At 32.2% G+C, this 27,686-nt stretch overlaps 2 protein-coding genes across 2 annotated transcripts in view; both read left to right on the top strand.

Moving 5' to 3' along the window:
* LOC117688892 (uncharacterized) overlaps window positions 1-27,686 on the top strand; it is a 65,004-nt gene that overhangs the window by 30,428 nt on the left and 6,890 nt on the right. The gene's annotated exons all lie outside the window — the stretch shown is intronic.
* On the top strand, window positions 5,007-26,187 carry LOC105326363 (uncharacterized). The gene is made up of 25 exons (XM_034467745.2): window positions 5,007-5,145; window positions 7,476-7,571; window positions 9,247-9,332; window positions 10,630-10,719; window positions 10,992-11,084; window positions 12,085-12,180; window positions 12,290-12,388; window positions 16,397-16,492; window positions 17,348-17,458; window positions 17,852-18,145; window positions 18,357-18,498; window positions 19,028-19,229; window positions 19,684-20,516; window positions 20,617-20,734; window positions 20,883-21,065; window positions 21,170-21,206; window positions 21,296-21,613; window positions 22,195-22,334; window positions 22,666-22,867; window positions 22,962-23,081; window positions 23,270-23,424; window positions 23,601-23,738; window positions 23,944-24,058; window positions 24,144-24,237; window positions 24,418-26,187. Exons 1-25 carry the CDS (start codon window positions 5,081-5,083, stop codon window positions 24,554-24,556), a joined length of 4,062 nt encoding a protein of 1,353 aa, XP_034323636.2. The 5' UTR covers window positions 5,007-5,080; the 3' UTR covers window positions 24,557-26,187.

Genomic DNA, 27,686 nt, shown 5'->3' with positions numbered 1-27,686 from the left:
AGATATATTAACCGTCCGATGAGGAAATAATACACAGTTTTATTATTCATATACCTGCTTTTAAGTTACTGAAGGGTTTAAGATTTTTGTTTAAGGGTCCTTTTATTTGTATTGTTAACTTTTGTTCTTATGACAAACTTTTTCTCGATGTTTAAGTATATATGTACAAGCGATTGTTGAAAAACCTTTTGCTCATTGTGTCCTGTTTTATATATTATCCAACTGATATTTTCCAATGAGTTATCTGTTTTTCGAAATGATCGAATGAACATGTAATGTCTTATCATGAGACTAATGCAGCTTACCCGAGGACGTGGTATGATGTATAATAGCGATATGAAAAAAAAAATTATAATAAGTGTGCAATTTATTTGTATATCAAAAAAGATCAAGATAGAAAAAAGTAAGTTTAATGCGTAGAATATTGCTCCTGGTTGAAAAGTTTAACGTGCATTGTATTTGTCGCAATGTCTTTTGTAAAATGCTGCGCGGCTGGGAAATCAGAAAAGAGATATAAAGTATTATTGTGGTGTCAGTAATTTTAGCATAGCAAAGGTTCTTTCTCATCGGTCTATCAAACTTCATTATTTTAAGTACAGGCGTGTTAAATATCGACAGGACACAAATCTTATTTATACTTGCCATTTAAATTTAAATTCAAAAAGAAAACACTATCGATCTCAATCAATGGACAATTTTGATATTGGAAAATTTATACTTCTCTAACCCTGAATCTCTTTTGCTGATTTCGTTTAACAATGCGCCTACAATAATCTTTTGTTGTTATTTTTACGCCTTTCTACGAAAGCCGAGAAGGATCATTCGAGATTCGAGATTCGAAATACGAGATTCGAAATACGAGATTCGAGATTCGAAATTCGAGATTCAATATCTAAATTAACCAATCAAATCATGGATCTGAAACCTGTATCCTAGCAATATCAAACTGTTCTAAATAAAGATCATTCGTATATGCTCTTTCCTACAAATAAATGTCTTAATAGCTCTTATATAGTGGTTATAAAATGGTTAAATTAACATTGATGAATTAACCCCACACAGTATAAACAATTAAATTAGAAATAACACTGTTGGCTTTGCGAATCTAAGTGGTTTTGTTTGCCCTGTATGTATTTCCCCCCGAACAATTTTAACCCGAAGTGTATTCGCCCCAACTGTGTAAAAATCGGCTCGCGAAGAAAGATCTGTTTAATCTAAATGTTTCAGCTATGAAACGAAACTCAATGAAATAATCGACATGTCAAAATATAGGTTATGATAAAGTTTTAAACCATAGAAGATATAATAATTTACAACCTCAAAGACAAAAATCCAGATAAGAATAGTGTATTGTAGGGTATGGCAATGCCATTGTCGATATGAGAGAGAGAGAGAGAGAGAGAGAGAGAGAGGGAGAGACAGAGAGTCAGACAGACAGACAGACAGAGAGTTTTGTAGTGTCAAATTCAGTTTGATTTAGAATTTGAAATTGATTTGATTTGTTACAAGCATATATCGACAATAATTAAGCCTCTAAAACGAGAAAAGAGAGGAGGTAGCTAGGGTAGGGCAGACCAACTAGCAAGCTTTAATTTTAACGGTGTTAGCGCACCTGTGATTTACATCGACACTCTCTCTCTCTTTCTCTCTCTCTCTCTCTCTCATCACCTAGCATTTCCTTTTCCGTGAGGGGGTTTGGGGTATTTGTGATGTCTTACATTAGCTAGCGAAAATGATTAAAAAAAACCATGAAATTTTCTTTAAATTGTGTGCTGATGTTGTACGCCAATAATCTGTTTTCAGTATATACATTTCAAGAGGGGGGGGGGGCTATATAGTCCTAATTAATTTGTAAGTTATTCTGTCCCCACTTTGTTTTCTCTTCGTTTTCCAGGTTTTTTTTTTATTTGGCTCGGCAAATTAATATAAAACTTTCTGTGTAGCTCCATAACGATGCACTGTAGATAAATTATGAGTAGTTTTACTTTAATTTGATAAACATGTACATATCCGTACTTGATTTTTAATTTGACTCTAATAATTGGATTTAATATTCCAATAATTATAGGGTAGGAAAGAGAAGACGGGACTTTTTTGCGCTTATCCTACTGTATCATTCATTCAGCACAGGTATTAGCACTCATCGAGTTCGACTTGCTTTCCTTTTCTTTCATCCACTGGATTTAAAGCTATTAATTTTTGAAAATATTTTGAATTTATGGCCTGATTATATATAAATTAGAGCTGCGCTGGTGCATATATTTACCCAAATGGACCAAAATATAACCAAATGAATCTAAAAATTTTGACAAAATTAGTTTTAAACGTACGACTCTTTTTCAATTCTAATCGGGTATGTCCTTTAGAAAAATCTTGAACCACACACATTTTAGCAAATAAAACGGCATTTTTTAAGGGGAGGGAGGTGGTGCCGGTAAAGGACATGTATTGCTTGTGGCAGTTGTGCTATACTCTCATTTGTTATAATAGGTAATACTACATATTGATATAAAATGAAAGTTTCCAATTACACTGTACATAGCTTCTATCACGCATTCTGACCCGTGCGATAGTTTAAAACAATTTTCAAAGCATTTAATGTAATTCAACCGATCATTTTTGAAATTTAATTTTCTGGATCCCCGCCTGATACGTCCGCCTTCTTGTATATTAGAATTACATGTACGTTGACCATATGTACACATTAACTTAATCAGCTTTGTTATGGGACGATAACATTTTTTATCAATGTTTTTGCAGGATATGTAACAAATAACAGCCAATTTGTGGGTTTTTGCACTGATTATTTGAGATAATTTGCTGCCATCTTTTATGCATTCCACACACCACTCACAGTTTCTTTATTTGGTGTTCTGTGTGTATGGCGACAAATTGGTAAATTTGCACCACTCACCCCTTGTAGCTTCATCCTGATTACATTTTATCTGGCTAAGTGTAATGTAGTAGTATATTAAATACACACATCTTTGTTTGCAGTGCTTATTTACATCTTTAGAGATTTACTTACAAAAAAAGTAAACATTTGTATGACTTATATGTAATTATTGTCAATTTTGGTGCGGTGGGGGGTAGGGGGTAGGAAACTACAGAGAAACTTAACTTGGCTGTGAAACATATGCTTTTATTCTTTCTTGTTGATATATCAATGAATGAATTATAACAAAATTTATGTACAACAATTAATTTTGAAATATTCATGCACAATCAAATAAAAGGTTTTACTGTTCTCTACACAAGAAATCGGCAATGTGAACAAATTGGCACCCTATCATTCCTACCTTTAATTGTAGAGAGTAGGTATCCTTCTATATTGAAAACAATTCCAAAAGTAAGACTCATAATAAGTTGTTTACTGAGGAAAAGGAAAAAAAAATGTATTTATTAATAATTCCGTATGATGTGATAATATCTCAATGATTTGTTTATAATCATAGTACTAGTGTATCACTGTATGCATATATAAAAACGATAAGTAATGCTTATATTTATTAGTGAAACAGGACAAATTATTTATATTTAGATTATTTAGATACATGTACTAATCTTCATGCGGGGATCTAGAAAGGAGGGGGGTCAGGGGATCTGGACCCCCTCCTCGGGAAAATTGGAGCTTATTAAATTTACATAGTAAAAATTTTTAAAATTGGCCTAGGACCCCCTACAGAAAAAATTAGCTACGCTTATGAAGTTCTCTACCATAACCGCATTTTTACACAAAAGGGGTGAATAAACCCGGGTTTTAAACAATTACTGGTGGTGAAATACCTTAGGGTTCAAACGCATCAGGTGGAAATGCACCAGGGCAAACAAAATCACTTAGATCCGCGAAGCACACTGCATTATTACTAGTCTACTTAGATATTCTCTGTAAAAGTAAATACAAATAATTATTTAGTTAGGTAGGGAGAAGTGAACATAGCATTTATTTGTATATAAGAGCATGTACGTATGATCTTTATTTAGAACAGTTTGATGTCGCTAGGATACATATTTTCAGTTCCTTGATTTGATTGGTTAATTTAGATATTGAATCTCGAATTTCGAATCTCGAATCTCGTATTTCGAATCTCGTATTTCGAATCTCGAATCTCGAATGATCCTTCTCGGCTTTCGTACCTTTCTGTCAGACATTTCTATTGTAATTTCTATCCACTGTTGTTTAAATCTAGATCGTAGTATAATATTGAGTCTTATCGGTTTTTATCTTCTCTGTTCCTTCTTTTTGCTTCTGTTTTCTTTTTCTGTAGTGAAATTAGGAAATATTTTCAATTAAATAACATTCTTTCTTTCTTCTTTTGAGTTTTTTAGATTCTTTTAGGGGGGATTAAGGCGGTCATTTCCAGATATTTGTAAAAAAAAAAATCCTATTAGCTTCATTTCACAGAAACTGATAATGTTCAATACATTCTTTTTTAATATAATATAATTTATAATATAATTTTAATATTTTACTCTTTAAAATTCCAAAAATCTTCTTTTCCAGACTTTCTTCATAACGCTTCTAGCTAAAATCATTTTGTAATAATAAGCCTCACCGCAGCTATATTTTTTAAAAGATTTTCAGTAATAAAACATAATTTCGATATTTATGTAAATAAAGAAATGTATGTACATGTACGTGTACGTATATCTTATGCAATTTAACACCATCAGACAACGAACTTTTTAGTGGTTACATATTGATGATGTGTTCAATTTGCAAATAAAAATCAAATGAATGTCTTCAAATGTACTTATACTACTAAAGTATAGAAAAAGATGGTAGCTGCAAAAAAAAACTTTCGCAAAGTTATTCACAATCTTGAACACATATACACAACACAGAGAACACAGCAGAATACAGTGTTACATACGCTTGTTTTTGTAGTTTCTTTACGCACGTTATAGATACCATGCGAATTAAAGTGTAGTCCTCACGGCGCACTTAAGGTTTTTCTAGAATCTGATTGGAAAACTTAAATCAAGCTAAGCGATTGGATCTTTTCATTTTCTTCCTGTCATGTCCTCAAATATTTATAAAAGTTGACGCCCGTACTTTTCTCTTTAAGAATCTATCACAATGAACTTAAGCACGGTTGGCTCTCTTTTTGGTCTTTTTTTACTGAATATTTTCTCCATTGTGAGGTAAGTGCAGCGAGTAATTTATGCATGAATTGAATAAAACATGAATTTGTATATAGCTTTATGTCTTTCGGAATTTATAATTATAATCATTTTTTTCCTTCAAAATATTGTAATGTTAAACTTAAGTCTATTTTATTCATATTGGGTTGAACGTTATTATTGACTTTAGGCAGTGAGGATATTTATTTTAGTTTTTGATTTAAAATAAATAAGGTTAAGTATATGACAACTGACAATATATGATATCTTGCAATTGGAACACCTGCAGCCGAATCACAAAAGTTCAAATCAGATAAATGAACCAAATGCAATAAATGCATTTGAAAGAGTATCTTAACACATGGCCAAAAACACAAGATAATAAGAGGTAGACTAATGTAAAAAGTTTAATTCCAAAAAGGATTTGATTGAAAAAGAAAACGGTAGATCATACTTTTTCAGCGAAATGATAATTATTTGATGACACACACACACACACACACACATATATATATATATATATATATATATATATATATATATATATATATATATATATATATATATATATATATATATATATATATATATAAACGCTAAAAATGGCTAGCGACACGAACAATAGAAATTGTCAAATTTTCGGGACAACCAGTCCCTTCTTCAGGACCAAAAAGAACAATAGAAATTGTCAAATTTTTGGGACTATCAGTCCCTTCTTCAGGACCAAAAAATAAATTACATGAGTACAAAACAAAGAAAACAAAATCTAAAGCTACTACTAAACTACTTAAAAATCAATAAAAAAGAACAGCTACATTATAAACATTTGTTCACATTCTTAAAGAAGGTGTTGCTACTTTCGTCGATCGCTATAAAGTAATCAATCGATTGCCAACTTCACGCCTGATTAAGTTAATTAGCTAATTAAAATTGGCGTCCGAGTTAATAAATGAAAATTTGAACCCCCGTTGTTAACTCGTACGGCACTTATGATATAGACTCGAATTTTTAATTAAAAAGAGATAAAATTAAATGAAAATAAATAAATAAAATTAAGAAAAAATTATTTACAAATAAAAGGTAGTAAAGAAACTAATAAATGAATGGAAGAGGCGCAGTTGACAGATTTCATGAAATTACTATGTGGGTGTCAGGTGATGTATGGCTATGAGACGTTCATTTTAGTGAAGTCCATTTGTTTGTTCATGCCATCAGGTCTGAATGATTTGAGTCTGTGCTTCCAGAACTTTTCCTTGCTCTTCCTCTCCGCGTCTGTCCAATGAGGATTATTGTCAATAACCAATACTGTCATGTCTTCCCATTTATGGCCACTTGTATTAAAATGTTCTCTGACGGGCTCCTTGACTTTTTTGGTCTTTATGGTAGAGCGGTGGTTGTATCCTTCTGCGGAGGTCACCTGTTTCGCCAAAGTATTGCTTAGAGCAGACTTTGCAACTGATGAGATAGATGCAGCTGTCTGTGCGGCAAGAAGTGTTGCCAAATATCTTGTAGGTGCGACTCGTGATGGGGCTTTTAAAACTGTCTGCGTTGGTGCTGTGTTTGCACAACAGGCATCTGGTATCGGAACATGTTTTAAAACCACCATTTGGCAACGGGTTGTCTAATCTTGCCCTCACTACCATGTCCTTTAAGTTCCTCGGGCGTTTAAACACAGCCATTGGTAGATCCTTGAAAAGATCAACCATTCTTTCGTTGGAGTAAAAAATGGGCAGATTATTTCTAAGGATGCTGTTGAGGTTCTTAAGGGCGGGGTGATATGTAGTGACAAGTGGAACCCTGTTTTTGTCTGTTTTCTCTTTGTATTGTAAAAGGGTTTTCCTGTCTTTTGTAGTAATCTCATCAATTGCAGATTGAACTGTGTGGGCTTTATAGCCTCGATTACACAGATGGGATTTTAATATTCTGCTCTGTTCTTCTAAGATTTCATTAGAAGAACAGATTCGATTCGGTTGTTAATATATATAAAGCTTTAAAATTAAGTCAATATGAGAAAAATGAATGTTTTTAGTGAAAGCAATTGACTTATACATATTTTGAAAACGCAAGATGCTTCAAATCTTACATTGCGTTAGGTGAATATAATTATGCTCAACATATTTCCCCTGTTGTTGAATAACGGTCATCCACTATATACGGTGTATTATTGAGCAAGATTTTGATATGATCCATATTCAAAATAAGTTGTAAATGATTTGTTTATATCAGTGTTCATTTTGTTTCTGGAGAGTTATCAAATGAGTTATTGTTACATGTATCTGTTCTGTTTTATTTTCTGTTTTTGTTTTATTTCGGAATTGTAATTTTTGTGATTTCAATTATACCAATTTTAGAACAGCTCCCTGTTTTACAATTCAACCTGGGCCAGTTTACTATACCGTAACAGTGTGTTCGTGTTGGAGAAGAAGTTGGTGGGGGAGACGAAAATGGTAATATTGGATTTCTTTCCATAAAATGGTTTTGATTTTGAATAAGATATTTTGAATATTTTTAGTTAAAGACGTATATCGTATTAAAAAAAAGTCCTTTTTAGATCCGGACTTGATGAAGAAGTCATGGATTATTGCGTCACCACTTGTATATGTATGTCGTTCTTCTAGATAAAGAAAGATCATAGCAAAAGCAAATTTAAACCATAATTGAAACGAAATTATCTCACTGATACTTTATAATTGTTGCTTGATTTAAAAAAAAAAGAGTGATTTAGCTAGCCAGGAAGTAAAATAATTACCACCGAGTCATCACATTATTTGAAAATCCAGCCATAATTGATTTATTATATGATTCAGTGACAAATTGACTTTTCAAATTCAGTGTTATCAAACAAGGAAAACTCATAACCTTAATTCAGTTAGTTAATGTCATATTTTAGTTATAACTAAACACAGTGAAACATGCAATATTTCATTGGACGACAGGAATGATAATATATAAAGTGTGCCTGTTTGAGAGGACAACAGTGGAAATTGACAACCCCCGGAAAACTATTGTTAACGGAGACGATGTGGATGTTGACAATGGTTTTAAAGGGGCGTCAACTTAACGGTTGCCTAAACAGACACAATTTATTTTATTGTACCAAATGTCTTAATTTTAAGGAAAACTTTACTGCTGGCGTGAATTCTACGGCGAACTGTACGCGCATAATTTACGCACATGTAACAATTTGTTGTGGTACCTTTGCTAAGTGTGTTGCAAACGATGAAGATATTAGTACGGATTATCAACTGTGTCAAAGTATTTAAGTACTTAACATGAAAGGATAATAATAGGCAATTGTACAAGTATTGTACAAAAAAAATCTGATGCAATATTAACCTTGAGAGTCAAGTTGAGTATAACTTATATTGTCCAGAACATTTGATATCAGTCAAATCAAAGAGCTAGAAATTACTCAATCGTACAATAAAAGACGTTTAGCCTCTCTCATGTTTACAATTGAGTTGACACTCGACATTTTGCATTGAAGTATTGAAGGTGTACCCTGAGTCAGTCAGTGTTAGCCCAATGAAAGAATGTTCCCTTTGTTATTTAAACCAAAAAGTGTATTCAAAGCAACCCATTTTCTACCTGAAGAAAGGTCAAAATTAAAAACCGCTTACGCAAACATATGTTTTCTTCCTTTTAATATTAAATGCAGCAGCTCTGCTTTCCTGAATACCAGTTACTTTGTGTATATAGTGTTTACTTAAAGAAGACGCGTGAAACCCTAAAAGATAGGCGTATTTTGCCTTTTTATTGTATTATATATACCCTATACTACATTTATTTAGCTTAATTTTGTTTATTTTTCTTAAACTCGATTTCAACAAATTTGAAACAATTATCCTGGGTTAAGAATTTAAGCGGAATTATAACATTCAAACAAGAAAATTCAAAATCTGTTTAATATAACCGTCATACAACTGATGAATAATGTGTAAAGTTTGTTTAGTGATACTTGCATTGTACAAAGAAAGATATTCACAAAAATATATAAGGTCCATAGTATTAAAAACAACGACAATGGGAGAAAAAAATAATAACAAGTCGAAACTGATGAATGTAATATTTTGAAATGCGCCTAAGTTACTACTGACTTCCGGTGATTATTATTTATTTCAGCACGCATTATCGCGGTGTTACCCGAGTGAAGTACAGGTATGTTAAGAGATGCTGCTCTGGATACACTGGCAGTGATTGTTCAATACGTAAGTTCATTTGCAAACTAATTCATGTTTACGTTTGCATTGAATTAAATGATATTTGAAAGGTGTCTTATTGAAAAACAAGATATTCCTATGAGAGTACATTTTTCAGTTTTCTTATAACAAATTTACTGAAATGGTTATTTTTGCCGAGGAAATAAAGTGCTAATAGGTAGGTTTTCAGATTTAGGCGATATGCATATGGAAAGAGTTTTCGTGTATTTTTGTGCAATTGTAAATAAATAAATAAAGAATCAATAAATTAAAGATTTTGAATAAACATGTTACACAAAAATTGTACATAAACATACGATGAGATTGTCTACCATTCGAAATGATGCAAATGACGCCATGAACTGTAAAAGTACTTTTAAACTCAGGGCGCGTGAACCTGTACACTGTGAGACGAAATGGCAGGAAAACCAAACCGAATTTCAAAATCGAAACAAACCGAAATCAAGCCCGATAAAGTCAAATAAATAATTGTAATTGTAATAAAGTTATTAAATTTTTTTTTCATCATTTAAAATGGAATAAAAATGAAACAAAACCAAAATTTTATTAAAATTCGAGCAATAAACGGCTTTCATCATACTATGCTGAGTGTGGTTTCATTGTTTTTTTTTTTCAAGACTTACTTACTTGACTTATTCCTGTTCGCTCCTTGGGGAGCATAAGGCGGCGTTTTTTTTTCATACTGGACAGATAAAACAAAGACAATTTTCTTACAGACTCTTACCTACAGCAAGTGATGTCCATTGCATGTTATAGTGGAACGAGATTTCATTTAGAACGAATGCACGAAATTAAGCATGACAATAAAGTTGCGATGTTCACTGCCTTTTTTCACTAATCAAGGGTTTAAATAAAGTATGCGTTACAAAAATTGTCTCTTGTTGAACGAATCGATCAGCTGTCAAATCACAAACTATAAGATAATTTTGTTCCTCAAATTTTGATGACTGTTTTATGTTCAATTTAACACTTAAATCAAAATCAGATTTTATTTTTAACAATTTCACATCCTTACAAATCTATTTCTTGCATATTTCATTTCCAAAAATACTAATCGTTTCAAATTGCTATATACCAGGTATTGCGTTACAAGAAATACTACAAAATTTTAGTCTTCTTAGCATTTACAAAAAACAAAAACAAACGAAATCATTTGAGTTGAACAGATCTGTGGTGGCGTTGAATTACTACAAAAAGTAACCAGGGCAAAGATGTTTGTTCATGATTTTCTCAAAATGACTTTTTGCCATACCTGTTAAACAAAGTGCCATTCTTTTGTTTAAAGCAATTTGCAGCTGTCAGAACGGTGGAGTTTGTGTAGCTCCAAATCTTTGTAGATGTCCATCTGGATATGAAGGCAATTCATGCCAAACTCGTAAGACAATCTTTTTCAGATATATTGAAACCAAAGGAAACAGAATTAAGTAATTATTAATGTTAAAAAGACGAGTAGATGTTTTCAGTCAATTAAATACGGGCACATTCAATATGTCTTTAGATTCAATATTTTCTTATATAAGTCTAAGCAGATTTTTATATGTGTGAGAAGCGAAATTTAATATTTTGTTTTCTTCAACATAGATTGATATTATCTTATAATGGCTTATATTACCTTCATTAGAGTTTTTATACCTTTTTTCCTTGCAGCACGGTGCAATCGACAATGTCGCCATGGGTATTGTACAAGTCCCAATCGATGTACCTGCTATGGTGGATACAGCGGCATTGATTGTTCAGAACGTATGAAATACAGTAAAACATGCTTATACATGTAACGAGGTGCCTGGGACTTTTAATTTTACTTCGTTTTAAGCGTAATTCGTTATATCCGCCAAGTGTACAACATGTAATTAAGTCACGGGAAGTAATAATTATATCGCAATAAGCGTCAATTTATAATAAGCGAGTTTGCTATAACCGTGTTTTACTGTAAAGCATTTGGATGCAATGTGAATGTATCGAAAATGTGTTTGCCCGTCAGAAAAACTGAAACAGTTACTTACTAAGGTAACTCCATTCGTAAAAGTTTTAAAAAAGAACTGATTTCAACTAAATAAACTTAAATTTCATCAATTATTGGAAAAATATACATGTCACCACACTATTTGAGATGTCAGATAAACATAAACTACAAAATATCTTAACATCAGCAAACTGTAATTTTTTTTATAAAGTAAATTCTTTGTACGCAGAAACTTGTTTATCATGTTTAATTTTATTGTAAACTGTGTCAGAAAACTAAAACTACAAACATTAAAAAAAAATATTAATGCATTTATTCATCTTCACCTGAACTCAATTTAAAAAATTTTGAATATAACATATTATTTTGTTGAAGGTGTTATTTTTTATCCAGCATATTGTATGTAAACAAAAACATAACACGGACATTTTTACATTTCAAAGAGTTGAGACCTCTGTATAGTGCTGCAATTTGACATTTGATATTCAAAGGTAGACCATTTAATAGAATAATGAAGCATTTTTTATAACTATTGAAAAGAAAAAGCTATATTGAAAATATATTGCTCAAATTGTGGTTATGCTTTAAAGGAAGAAAAAAAGATAAAACCCTACCTGAAGTAAGTTGCCAAACTCGTGTTCAACCCCACTTGATATCATACATACAATCAAATAAGTTCAAATAAAAAAAAGAAAAACGTGATCATGATGAGTTTAAAACCAAAATATTGAAAATATTATTAATGGTACTAATCAAGAATGAACTGTTATTTTACAGCGGTCTGTAATCCTCAATGTCAAAATGGAGGATACTGCAGTAGTCCGAATTATTGCCAGTGTTCAAATGCTTACACGGGTCCCTACTGCAACCAAGGTAAGGAGTCTTTGCAATTTTCATTCAAAATATCTAATTAAGTATAATTAAATGAAATTGGTGATAAATTACATGAAATGTCACACTATGATATGTTTTTTTTCTACAGCTGTCTGTGATCCCCCATGCCTGAACGGTGGAACATGTGCATCACCAAAAGTATGCTCATGTCCATCAGGTCAATACAAAGGTTCCCAGTGCCAAACACGTAAGATGTTACTTTTTACGACACATATTTTAAAATTTGCAAATATTATTCACTAAATGAACTTAATGAATAGCAAAAACGTATATTTCCATGTAAATTTTAATGGATCAAGAGGTCATATTTTTGACGTCACACTGGTTTAACGGCTGCATCTTTATGGTTTTGACGGACATGAACTTATAAAGGAACTACGTAGAAGCTTTTCATAGGTTTTAACCCCAGAGAAGTTTCAACGTGACGTTTTGACTAAACTTTGTCCAATCAGAGAGAGAGAGAGAGAGAGAGAGAGAGAGAGAGAGAGAGAGAGAGAGAGAGAGAGAGAGAGAGAGAGATTAAATGGATCATCGTTATAGTTACAAACTGGCAAAAGTTTTTACATTGTATGCATTTGGGGATGACGTTATGTCAAAACATTACAGAATGTACGGGTTTTCTTTCCTATTGTTTTTGAAAAATTAATCCATGATATCATTGGTACGCATGCGCTAGGCCATTGTGCTTACTATGAATGTTTATAAATATTTTAATGTGTATATGTGACATATATGTTTACAAGTGCTGGCTATGTCTAATCATTATATACTCCATATAAAATGTAATGTCCGCCATAATGTATACATATGCACTTCCAGACTCCTGTCACTTACCAGCTGTCTGTATGGATCTAGAGGGGGAGAGGGGGTCCGCCCCCCGGAAAATTCAATATTAATAACTTCACACATGCAGTAAAAGGGGGAGAGAGGGTCCGGATCTCATCCCCCGAAAAATTTAATTTTATTAATTACAGTCAGTTCAAGCATATCTTTTACAACATACACCATAGCATAGCATAGCATTGAAATCTCATAGCATAGCATTGAAATCTCATAGCATAGCATTGGAATCTCATACCATAGCATACAATCTCATAGAATCGCATTCGTCATATCATACCATAGCATACCATAGCATAGCATACAACGGTATTTTAACTCGGTTTTAAATGTTTTTATTTGATAAAATAAATGTTTACATGACAGATTTGTGGTAATCTTTGGCTTCTTATTATTTTACTTCGAAATGTGAGGAACTCTTCTGTGTATGGAGGCGATTTTGTTCAAATCTCATAGCATACCATAGCATAGCATAGCATACAATATCATTAAGCCCTTCATTTCAAATTCTCATAGCATAGCATACAAATCTCATAGCATAGCATACAAATCTCATAGCATATCATTAAAATCGCATACCATAGCATAGCATTAAATTGTAAAAGATATGCATGAAATGACTGTATATATAATAAAATCTCCAAAATATGTCTCGGAACCTTCCCCCACACCCGACAAATATAATTATCCATCCACCCCCTCCTATAAAAAGTTATGGATCTGCGCAGGCTGTTGAAAATATATATTACAAAAAGTTCATCGTCTGCCTCAGATGTCCTTTTATAAGCTAAAATTTTCTTTAAACGATAGAGAGCTCCACAATTATAAAAAGGCGAAGGCGAATGCGAAGGCGAGAGTGAGAAGTTGCGATGGCGAAGCTGCGATAGTAGTATCGCTTCTTTGCCATCGCAACTTCGCACTTTCGCCTTCGCATCTTCGCGCTTCGCCGTCGCATCTTCGCACTTTCCCTCCTTCGCCGTCGCACCTTCGCTCTTTCGCCTTCGCAACTTCGCACTCTCACACCTTGACCTAAAGGCGAAAGTGCGAAGGTCGAAGTGGCCCTATCGGAACAGCATTATAATAATTTGATTCACCGACGAATTGATACGGACATCAAATTGAGTGTTGCATGTATCAAGCAAAGATTTTACTTTGTAACCCTTGCCGAAGAATTGGGAGACGCGATATTTCAATGAACGATTTATTTTTAGTCCATTATAGAGAACATCAAACGTTAAATTAATCTAATGGGTCACGTGCAGATGAATATAATGTTTTATTTTTTCTAGATTGTTGATATCAGCCAGTCAGAGAGCGACGAATTAATATTAATCAATCATATAATGAAAATAGATATCTGCTGCGATAGTAGTATCGCTTCTTTGCCATCGCAACTTCGCACTTTCGCCTTCGCATCTTCGCGCTTCGCCGTCGCATCTTCGCACTTTCCCTCCTTCGCCGTCGCACCTTCGCTCTTTCGCCTTCGCAACTTCGCACTCTCACACCTTGACCTAAAGGCGAAAGTGCGAAGGTCGAAGTGGCCCTATCGGAACAGCATTATAATAATTTGATTCACCGACGAATTGATACGGACATCAAATTGAGTGTTGCATGTATCAAGCAAAGATTTTACTTTGTAACCCTTGCCGAAGAATTGGGAGACGCGATATTTCAATGAACGATTTATTTTTAGTCCATTATAGAGAACATCAAACGTTAAATTAATCTAATGGGTCACGTGCAGATGAATATAATGTTTTATTTTTTCTAGATTGTTGATATCAGCCAGTCAGAGAGCGACGAATTAATATTAATCAATCATATAATGAAAATAGATATCTGCATTTAAATTACATTTAAAGCAACAAGCCAATATTTTGTTTTGGGTATTTTTGACGCTACATTTGTACGTCATTCCGATGTGTAGACATTGTTGTCAACAACCAATCTTACGTGAAAACATTGTAATAGTTGCATCAGCACATGTAGGGTATTTATTTGCCTGTTTATAACTACATGTAATGATTGTTACTCTTTACCCCTTAACACTCTCTCTCTCTCTCTCTCTCTCTCTCTCTCTCTCTCTCTCTCTCTCTCTCTTAACTCCGCCTTCTACGATATAATTGGAAAAGAGTGGGTCAAAAGTTATCTTGAGTTTTTAAAAGCTGTCTTGTTCACAACTAAAAATCATTATCATATTTGTTGTCAACGCTTTTTTGCTTCCTCCTTCAGTCATAACACAAATTTAAAGACATATAATTTCAAGGTATTGGCAGAAGTGTATTTGAAAAAAAAAATTATAACAGCTTGATAAATTTCAAGGTAAAAAAATATGCAATCAACACACGTGAATCACTGGTTGAGACAAACAATTTCCAAGATTTTCTATTGTAAACTTTTAACTAGTTTTTTTATTTACACAATAAAAACAGTATAACTAGGAAAAACAATAGTATATCAAAAATACAAAATAACAACAAATAAAGTAGTAAGAGACGTCTGTGTAATTAATTATTTGAAATAGTTTCCTAAATACCCAATATGATGATTAATATTATGTAAAAGTTGGTTTTAGTCCACCATCTTAAGAAAATAATACATATCATATCAATGAACTATCCAAGAAAAAATGAGATACGTCGTATTTTGATAATTTCGAAACCTGTTCATGATAAAGACCTTGAGTGATGGAAATTTTCGTCTTAAAAATATAATTATTGTGATATCTTTACTTTACATCAGATATACCATCAGTTACAATTTTGAATTTTTAGTGTCGGTAAGTAAATCACTGTAAAAAAGGTCCCCTGCATAAATAATATTACAAACATTTGTAATATCTTTAAAAAAACAAAAACAAATTCTAACAATGACTACAGTAATTCAATTTTACAATCTCTTAAAAGGAGATTCAAATGACAGGTTTGAGGCGATGTGGGCAAAAATTGCCGGGTCGGATTTTTATTATTTTTACATATTTTTAGACCGCCTTCCTTGCAAATAACAAAATATCCAAATTTCAGAGAAATTTAATCATAGGAAAATTGTAGCTTATTTGTTTTGTACTACCTAAATAAAGATAAAAATATGATTTGATGAATAAAAATGTTTGTAAGTGGGGAAAGGTTCGGTCCGAATCCCCAGCTGAAACAAAACAAGAGGAGGCGGGAAGGTTACATCTACAAGTCATTTATTATACTTTCACTTTGAATTCTAAATTTTGATGTCGTTTTGTTGGTTTTTTTCTTTAAGTGTTTATTACTCTTAACTTCTATTTTTCGTTATTAAACCATACTTTTCGGAATCATATAGAAATGTATAAGAAAATAGTTTACAACTGAATGTTCTGTTTCAGCAATTTGTACCCCCGACTGCGAGAACGGCGGAACATGTGTATCACCCGGAAAATGTGCCTGTAAGCAGACATTCATAGGTGATCGTTGTCAAGATCGTAAGTATTTGAGTGGCTATGTTCTTTTTGTTTCAATATTCACCAATGATATGCTTTTTAAATAATGCAATTGAAAATCGGGTCATTCTGTATAGATCAATGAACAGGTTCGTAAAAAAAAAAAAGCACAGTACTAATACAATGGATACCTTTACACTGTGAAACAAAGTTTTATATATTATATTAATCCCCAACTATACCAGGAAACCAGGAATATGTTAAAAAAGTATTCGGTGTATTCATTCTCATTAATTTAAAATTTTTAATCTCTAATAAGAATATCAAACATTGCTCGCCGGCTGAAAAAGTCTCGGGCTGAATATGTGCACGTCATTTGTCTACGTATCACTTTGGGGGTTGGGGAAAGCTAAAAATCTTTAGATTAGGTGTACGTAGTTTTCTAATTTTTTCCGGTTGATTATCACCATGTTTAAGGTTTGCAATATTTTAAAACATAGTATTTTTTTTTTTTAAACAATTTGATATCGATTTCTGCATTCTTCCCGAGACCAGTACATATATGTTCGTGGTGTGAAGTATTTCCTGTCGGCGAGCAATGTTTGGACGATGCTTAATGATATGGAAGTAAATAAAGACAAGCATGCCAGATATTGTCGGTAATTGTCAAAGAAGCGAATGATGTTAAACACTTGTCCGCTTCTTTTACGTCGAAAGCAAAATTTATTGCAAATCACGGAAGGGGGGGGGGGTACTCCGTGGAATTCGGAGTTATTTACCTTGTGTTTTTATTTTACTATCTGGTGAACTTTTATTATAGAAACAAGCGCCTGTGACATGCTCTCATGTTTTTTTCAATGAATTGTAATATGTATTCATGTTTTTTGAAATCAACAGCGCTCTGCGCCCACCATTCGCCATGCTTTCCTGGAAATTGCTCTGACACAATCAGCTGTCAGTGTAGTGATGGATTCACAGGAGATACAGGACTTAATCGATGTAAAACGTGTAAGTTAAGATTTTTTAATTTCGTTCTAGATATCCATGTAACTTTGTCTGAAAAGATTTAAAATGAAAGTTTATGACATTTTGCGAAAGGGCAAAGGAATTTTGCAATCATACTTCAAAAAGTTGTCACACTTATTCAGTTTGCTTGTTGTAAATACTAATATAAATGTAAAGTAAAAACAATCGAAATATATTTGAAGTAATGGGTTTTTTATCGTATATTAAAAAACATTTCCGATTTTGCATTCATGTATGATATCCATGTAAATTTAAAGAAAGAACATTTTCTATGTACATGTAAACATTATAAAATATATAGAAAATATGAAAACACGTGTATTTACTTACCATTTTATACTACATTTTACTCTATCCTTATTATGGATGTTTCAGTGGATAGCTATAACACCCCAATTATTACAAAAGCCACTGCATTTCTGGCTAATATAGAGAGAACTGGAGATAAAGAGGAACTTTATAGGTTTATGACGGACTCTTCAGAACCAAACTCAACAAAAGTTGACGAATTGTGGCTGAGCGACAAAGACTACAACTACATTAATGCAGATTTTACTGCAATGTATGTTCCTGAAATGGAATATGAACTACCAGACTATGTTGAAAACTATACACTTGGGATAGTTAAAGGGAGAATGCGGTTAGATCTGCATAAGGTTGATAGAAGAGGTTCGAGTATATCTTTTTTTTTAGTTTTATGTTAGATTAAAAACGTTTAGAAATAAACACACTCTTAAGGCAAAAAGAGAAGAGAGGACTTGTAAATGGACTTCAGATGTTGCAAAAACATTAATTTTATAATTAACTCCATGCAAAAAAAATGTTTGGTAATGTTATTAGGAGATTGTTTTTAATTAATACTTTATAATTTGATTTACAGATCCAAACAACCCATTTATAAGTTTAAATAGTTCGTTTTACGATTGTTCAAATCGACCCGGATCTTTAGCCCCAAACACGAGTGTATACGCTTGTAATATAAGCAACGAAAACTTTGACAGACTGTTGGAGGACGGAGATAAGTAAGTATTAGAAACATGTACAGTACAATTTAAAATCAATTCTATGTAAGAATCATTGTTTTCTCTCGGACTAAAATGTTACAATTTGTTTAAACATGGCACGGGACTCCGTATATATTTCTGTGTCCGGGTGGTGAGAATTTACATTCGGCAATATGGCCGACGTTTCGCATTACTTATCTCGACATTTCATATTATTTTGTACAGAAACCGCGTTCCGTTTCAAAAGGTGAAAGGTGAGAGTTTTGAAGGGTTTGATTGTGTTAAAATGGACGAAATGCAAGGCCTTACCACTTTTACAGGGATTTGCAAAGATCATTGCTTCTTGTGAATAAAACTCTCACTTGCTAGTCCTCGGGAAAACAAAATCAAAATATAATAGTTAATTAAATATTGATCATTATTACATAGAATTGATAATTGATGTTTTTCTTAAGCGATTATAAACATCTATTGAAATAGTTCACGTGTATCAGTTATAGAATTCATGCCAAGTTCTGTAGAGTTATTGTGCCTGATTTTATTCTAGTTTGACGCTGACCGTCATTGCCGTGAATGGCGGGTTTAGAAAATTAAAGACAGAGTCATCTACAGTCGTTGACCCGTTCATCGGGCAGACTGCGGAAAAGTCGATGATGTTTCGCTTCGACTTTAGGAAACCAGTACACTGTCGGTTAGACGATGTTCCATGTACATCAATAGCTTTCAATGTCACCAAAGATGTCACAAAGGTATTTTATCAAATATAATGTGCATATACGTATTCATCATGAATATAATCTACAATAATCCTGTCAAAATGTATTCATCAACAATTCTATAATCACTCATTTCATGATAACACACAATAGCAATTTTATGATATTGCTCGATTTGATTAAAAACAAGTTACATGTAATAATGAAAACATATTTCCAGTAAAGTCTATTTTGGAAATCTTTGCATAAAAATGTCCTCGCGTAAATTTTTTACGTCGAGGCTTTATCATATACATGTACATACATGTGTATATAAACAATATTGTTTGGGCAATTTGATAAGGCGTTAAACCTAGAATTCATTTTTTTAACACAATTATACAATTTTAATTTTTTAAAATATTTACTCAGAAATGCGTGATTGTACAATGATGGTTATATATCTAAAATACACTTTTTTGTTTCTATTCGCATGTGATTGTTATAGAGTGCAATAGAGTTTACCTGGGATGGTTGGGATGACGTTCTGTCTGGAATTGGCAAATACCAAATTGAAGAGTTCTTTCTACGGGTAAACCCAAACAATAATCGAAATTTAAGTGAAATAGAGTTGTGGAAACCACTGAACATATTCACATTTGATAAATCTTCGCGGAATTATACCCGTACTCCTGCTGAACCCGGAATGTATTCGTATATTTTAAATGTAGTTGATAGAGCCAACAATTCACAATATGCTAGAACACTTGTTTTGTACGATACACAGTCTTCAATAACAACAGACGACTCGTCACCAATGGTTGCAACTAGTGCTGCGGAAGAAACGAGTTACAAATGGCAAAATAACCTAACAAATCCAATCTCTGTGTCATGGAAGAGTCATTTCTGGAACAATTTTCTTGAACGCAACAAACTATTAAGCCCGGTTTCACCGTACAAGTACTTTAATTCTGATGCTAATTTTTACAAAGCTGTACCAGATAATTTAGAAGACAAAGACGGCATGAGAACGCTTAAAGGAATAACGAATGCACATGGAGTAGTTAAATTTCAATATACGTTTCGTCATTCAAATCAAGGCAATAATCCACCTAATGATTGGAAAGATCCTACAGATAACTTTATGTCTCAAACGGCATCATTTGATGCCATCAGAAGTAATGGCGACTCTCTAAATGTGTGGGTGAAAGCTACCGACATTTTAGGCAATGAAAAAATTGATATGATTAAAGTCTATTTTGACGAAACGCCCCCCGATAACCTTGGAGAAATCACATTTATAAAGAATATCGAAAACTCAACACTTCCTTTTTCAAGTCGGTAAGTACTGTGTGTACTATTTGAAATAAATTCGACTAGTTCCGTTACAATTATAATTGCAAACGTTTTAATAAATAATTTTCAATACTTTTCTTTTTAGATTAATTGTCGACACCCGTGATACTGATAGTGGCATTTATGGAATTAGATATAGTTTTCTGTCTAACAACACAGGCGCTGTTTTCAAAAGTGATTTCATTCCGGGAAATAAATCTAACGTATGGTTTTGTTTGTTCTTTCACTTTCAACGTGAAAAATGTATAATATATTTGACACAAGCAGTAATTTAATTTAGAAGCACTAACAGAATACATTGATAACTGGATAGAATTCTATAGATATAATAATATGGCACTTATATTACAGGTAGCACTTTCCTTGAAAGAAGGGTACACAGACAAAATGGGGGACCATTTTTACTACAGTCAGTATTTGAAGGTCGACAATTGCTGGATGGTAGTTTCTAAAGACGCATTCAAAGATGAATTTGTCAATTTAGAGCTGATTGTTTACAACAGAGCGATGGTATCAACTCAAATGAGTTATATGGTCAGTAGATTTTGTTTAACATAATTATACCAATCTGTCTAAAAAAAAAGACTTAGTTTGCCAAAGAAATCAATAATAAGAAATCAAATTATTCTCTATTTCAGATTACCGACCTTGGATCCCTAAACGGAATCGATGAATGTATGTAATTTTTAACAAAAAAATCTTACGTAGATAATTGGTAACAAACAAGAAACAGCATAAAATTTAAAACTATTTTATTCTAATAGACTCTGGACCAACGAACCTGCATGTTGAAACAACGTACTCTAACGCCGTTCGACTGAGGTGGACCGTTTCACCAACCTGCTACGAACGGTCACGAATTACGGTATCCGGTGTATCCAAAGACGGGAAAAGGTTTTTGCGGCTTGTAGACAAGGACTCAGATCATTTTGACTTGAACGGACTGGAAGCGGAAACGACCTATAATTTGTCATTTGTCACAGAATATGGCGATCAGAAAAGTGACCCGATATTTTTAACTTTCCATACAATAGAAGCACCGGCTGCTTTGACAGCAGGTGGAATAGCCGGAATATCCACCGGTACGATATATTCTTTTAATCGTAAATTTCTATCAGAACAAAGCTAGAGCTAGTAAGGATATGCGCTCAGTTCTGTTATGTACCGTCTGCATATTTTTCGTCAATTGAAACATCAAGCGTTTTATGAAAGTTTGCATTAGGTTTTAAATTATTATAGTAACAGTGGTTTTGTTTTGTGTTTTGGGGGGGGGGGGATTTTAGTTTTATCCCGTTTATTTGACATTAATTTGATTTTCAAGAAAAATTCAAATATTGCAAGTTCATATGTACTAATCAATCACAAAATGAAACAACAAAAAGGCAGCTCAGATACGTGCAGTTTTGCAGATGGTACACATCGTCTTTTAAGACGTAATGACAAATTATGAATGCCAGTGTAATGATAGTGTATTGTTTTTATCATCGAGATTACTAAAGAGCAAACTACACTAAATCTAAATCATTCAAGACCTTGTCTTGCAATAACTTTTGAGATGATCAATTAAGACAAGCATAACTGATGATGATGATGATGATGATGATGATGTAGATAATGATGACGATAAATTTTAAATTAAAATGAAAAAGTTATTATTATTCAGTGATGATTTTCTTACTGGCAATCATTATTGCTGGAGTAATAATGTGGAGGACAGGGCGGCTGTCAGTGGCCAAACAGGGAATACAGAGAAGAATGACTGTTGTCCGGGACAGAATCCAGCAACAAATATCAGCTCGTTATGTGAGTATAGAGCCCTTATTCTATAGATGTGTCACAATATCAACAAAGTGTCACGATATCGACAACAAATATCAGCTGATTATGAAAGGAGAGTCCTTACTCTATAGGTGTGTCACAATGCTATTGTGATTCCGATTAAACTATCAAGGCATAGATTAAACTATCATGGCATAAGCAATTTAGCCTAAAATTGAAATATTGAAGCTCCTTGCACATTGTTGAGTAATTTCTGTATAATTTTTAGTTTTAAAAGTTGATCCCATATAACTAAATCTATAAAACAAACTTAAATCCAATCTGTTCGGATGTGTAAAATTTTACGCTATTTCAGGTACCATATGAGGATCAAGATGATATATACCTTTATGGTCAAATGGAGGTGAATAAGTCAGATGACTGGGTCATCCCACATGTATGTATTGTGCTCGAGTCCCTTTTTACAAGTGGCAAGTTTGCAGATATATATAAAATAAGATATCAACCAAAGAAGAGTGATTCTGGAAGGAATGCTTTTGTGGCGAAAGTTTTGAAAAGTAGGTATTTTCTAATTATTCATTTCTAAAAATTGTCGATAAATATTTATGTCATAAATCAGAAACAAACAATGCTAAACATATTTTAAAAAAGCTGGAGCCTCAGAAGAAGATCGAATGAGTATGCGAGCAAAAATAAATTTCTATGCTTCAAAAGTTGGAGAACATCCTAACATTTTACATTCTATGGGAGCAGTGCTTGATGACGAAACACGCAAGTTTTTTTTTTCAAATAATTCTTCTTCTATATTACTGTAAAAATTGAAGTGCTTGGTATTATAAAATGAGTTATCTTACTTTTATTGTTAAAACCAATAACGTATAGATATAGAGAATGTTTTTAATTTCACTCTTTAAAGTCATTTTGATTTAAAATCCTAAGTAATGTGTTCCTTTTTATAGTTGGGCCATACATGGTTCTTGAATTTTGTGAGGTTGGCCAGCTCAACTCTTGGTTACAACAACAAAAGAATACAGCAAATGTAGAAACATCGGAACAGCTTTGCAGAATATGCTACGGAATATGTAAAGGAATGCTGCATTTAGAAAGTAGAAAGGTAAATTGTACGATTCACAATGATTCTTGATTTTTATGTTAAAGTAAAAGTACAAGACAAAGTTTTAAGACATGCACTTGTAGGGAAAAGAGTATCGACAATGTTGTGATAATAATGAATATCCGACAGAATCCTTCGAGATGTCAATAAAATTCAATAATATTCTATATTTCAAGCTGGTTCACAGGAGACTGGCAGCTAGGAATGTTCTTCTAACCAGTGAACTAGAGCCTAAAATTTACGGATTTTGTCCCCAACAACAGGAGGCTGAATGTGAAAACAAAGATGATGATGGTGATACCAAGGAAGATAAGGTACATTTTGTATAAGTACAACAGCAATAAATAAGATCCCTAAACTTGATTTTGACTTTGGTCTTTGACTTTCAAAAGCAGCTATTTTTATCCCGTCATACCTTTCTTGCGACCGATGATTTCATTATAATTTTGATAGTTAAGAAAGTTATTGAAAAGTATTTGCATTTTGTGATATAAATACACACCTTACTTAATTGTTTAGAGCCGTATACCTGTGAAATGGACAGCTCCAGAGTGCTTGGTAACGATGAAACACGCCACACCAAAAAGCGATGTCTGGTCTTTTGGAGTAGTTCTATGGGAGATATTCAGTTTTGGTATGCTCTAGATGTATATAATCATTTCTTTTTTATATGATACGAGTTTGTTTGATTTAAATTGATAACATTTTATTTCTTGTAGGAGAAGTTCCCTACCCGGGAACTCGGAGCAGAGATGTACAGGCTTATCTACGAAACGGATATAGAATGGATAAACCCGAATTTGCTAATGATTTGTAAGTTTATTATTTCATTTCACATTAACAATGTCTCTCCAGTTTCTGTGTTTATAAAAACAAGTGTATTTTAGTATACATATTTCACCTTTTATCCTTTAAATTTCCTTCTTCATATGATTGTTAGTTACCAAACATGAAAAATACCATTCTTACATAAAACCTATTTTATATAATCAGCTATTACAACATAATGAAGCAATGCTGGAAAATGAAGCCAAAACAACGCCCATCTTTCCGTGACATGACAGCTGACATTGGGAAAACCTTCAACTCTGCACCATCCGACGATTTCTATTACTACTCTGAGAAACATTGATTGTCACAGTCGTCATGTGTTACCAGTTGTTCGTGTTATTGGCTTTGTGTAGAAACTAAAGGCATCAACGCTGCTTTTTAAAAATTTATTAGAATACTTTTAAATGAAGTTTAATTTTCTGTATATATATCTAAATTTTACAATGTTCGATGGTATGCATACATGTATTTCTTAATGCCAAAAAAGAGATATTAGTATCATTTACACTTCAATAATCAAGACAAAAGTTGGTCCTGAAATTAAAAGAAATTGCCTCCTTGTCTCAAATAGTTATTACCTGTTATTATAAAATGGAAATATATCTGCCTTTGGAAAACATGTTTAAGTATGTTTATATGAATAACAATTTGACTCAATTTTAATAGGTTAGAAAAGTTTATAATTTTTAAACTGCTAAACAAACAATGAGTAGCTAATAATACTTCACAATTTTATTTTCTGCTGTTAGTGTAGAAAGTAAGACAATTTGACCTTTAAAATGTTTTAATGTTTGAAACTTTCATTGTTGTATAAACTTGAATTGTATATATGTATATTTCTCAAGTTAAATCAATTTCAACTGCACTAACACTTTTCAGCTTATATAAAAAAAACCTCTGTACTTTATTACGAAAGAATATGCATATCTTTTATTGTCCATGTTTTGTATTTAGATAATGCGTTAAACTGGAGACACTTGCTAAAATCTAATTATATCCTCCAGTAAACGATTAATAAAATGATCATAATGCCAAAGATTGCTTTGTTTGTGTACTAAAGAGGGACCTCTGTCTAATTTTCAACAAACAGTGAATGCATAAATAGAACTGTTTTGTGTGTATATGCTGTGAAAACTGGGTATTATTGTTATTTTGTTCGATGAGAGAGTTGTCTTTCTTTAAATGGTTATATTGAATCAAATTTGCATCCCATTTGAAATCCAATAGCAATTAATATTCATTAAAAAGACTTTCTTTGTTTTAAACAAATTTAAAACCTTTGAAAACAGTGTCCGTCGTACATCTATCTGTCCCTCTGTCCTCTGAATTCGTTTGACAATTTCAGTCTACACGTATCTAGAACATATTGTGCAAAATTTAAAAAAACACAATTGACCAAAAAAAAAATTCAAAGGCTGAAATGAAAAGCGAAAGAAAAACAAGCACATATTACCTGGATGTTTTTCAAATATTATGTCATAAACTGGTGCATAGTAAATGTCATGTTAGTATATTTTGGTCTGCTGTTTTAAAGCCTATAATATTTTCTCTTTACTTCCTTTTTAATTTCATCCAGTTTCAAAAGAAAATGACTCCTTGAATGCAAAATAGAAAAAAAAAAAACCTTTGCCAATTCTTGCTAAAATCAAATGTACGTTTACTAATTTCTCAACATCTCAAAGTACATGTATGCATATTCAAGCAATTTGACTATTATTTTTTTTGAAATTTATTTTGAAGCAAAAACCTGCTAGTATGATAAATCTACATGTAACTTTAACTTTTATGATAGATAAGATTTGAAAAAAAAAATGATTTCTGTAAGTGGAAAGATTTCTCTTCCAAGGAATATACATGTAGCAGATTAATCTTTGTACAGGACGACAAAACTTCGATTTTGCTCCAACCAATTAAAGCTTCTGGACGACTTTTTCCATAAAAATATGGCTAATAGAAATTTTAAACCCATGATATTTTATGTCATTCTAGTAGAAAATAATATCTTCAAAAAAAAAATTCAACATGAAAATTGCAGCTCATAATGCTTTGAATAAGGTCTTAAAAATTATGCAAGTTAACAGCTTTTGAAAAAGGGCATAAAATTATGATACTTAGGTATCAGAATATGTTTTTAAAATATGATTTGCCTATCAAATTACATTTTTATAAGCTTTTAAAAACGCCCATTCTATTCATTGATTTTTGTGAAAAAATCACTAAAATCAATTTTCTCTCGTATGATGGTCAATATATTAGCTTTTCTGTCAATTTATATATATCTTTATATAAAGTCTTCATAATACATAAAAATCAAAAATATTCTTTTATTTGAAGCATAAAAAAATAATCGAAATTTCTTCAAAATTTAAGAAAATTAGAGGAAATGCGGGCTAAGCAATATAAATTTTAGTATAAATATTTATTCCAATTTAGTAGTATAAGCTGATAGATATTCGAATATTCTATGATTTCATTAAAGAATAGAATCTTCAAATCTTAAACAAATGTCTACAGAACTACAAAGATATACACTTATTTTTATCATCCTTTACGTTTAGGAAAAAGGTAGTGACCTTGACCTGACCTTATGTGAAAACAAAAAAGTCAAGTTTGATTAAACTGATAGAATCATTTGGTAATATGATCTGTTAAACTGTGTCAAAATTTCATGAATTTCTTATTATAGTCTTTAAATAAAGTATTTTAAAGTAGATCCAGTTTTCTGTGACGTCACACTTTTTTGTAAAACTTTGAATTCTTTAAAAATTGTGCAAGATAGTTTTATTTATTTTATGTGAATATAATCACATGGATGTAATTAGAATTATTGGTAGGTTAAAGATATTTTCGCACTTAATTTTATACTAAATTTCCAAATTTTTATATATTTTATCTATACAAAGGGGAAATAACTCTTTTTCTGACATTTCTCTCAGTTGTATGTCTAAATGCTATAGTTTTTCTTATTCCAACGGTTAATTTAAAAATATTTTTGTAATTTTAGTTTTCTGATAAAGTTGACATTAAAATTAAACAAGCAAAACAAATATCTGCCTACAAGATTTTACTTTTAACAGAAAAAAAAACATTTTTCTAATGCTAAAATATGCTTTAGTTTATGTTTATCTTGCATCTCAAAAAGTGTGATGACATGTATATTTTTTTTAACAAATGGTGACATTTAAGTCTATTGAGTCTAAATCAGTTCGGTTTTTCAACTTTCCTCAGAGAATTTTATGAGTATGGAGCTACCTTAAGGAAAGAGTTTTGTCTGGTGTTTGACTTATCAAAATATTAAAAGTTGATTCAAGATGCCTAAAAAATAGATGACACGATGATTTAATATATTCATTAATTGTATTCATATGGCGGTACTAGCCGCAGTAATTTCAATTCGAGGCAAACATCATTACGTTTCAGATGCTATTTTT

Source organism: Magallana gigas, chromosome 6 (assembly GCF_963853765.1).
Source record: "Magallana gigas chromosome 6, xbMagGiga1.1, whole genome shotgun sequence".
NCBI classification, from domain to species: Eukaryota; Metazoa; Mollusca; class Bivalvia; order Ostreida; family Ostreidae; genus Magallana; species Magallana gigas.
This window is presented reverse-complemented; position numbering and strand designations above follow the sequence as displayed.

Coding starts and splice junctions, on each gene's coding strand:
- LOC105326363 (XM_034467745.2), top strand. CDS start 5,081: ATGAACTTAAGCACGGTTGGCTCTCTTTTTGGTCTTTTTTTACTGAAT. Junction 11,085..12,084: donor CGGCATTGATTGTTCAGAAC/GTATGAAATACA, acceptor GTTATTTTACAG/CGGTCTGTAATCCTCAATGT. Junction 20,735..20,882: donor TTCCGGGAAATAAATCTAAC/GTATGGTTTTGT, acceptor CTTATATTACAG/GTAGCACTTTCCTTGAAAGA.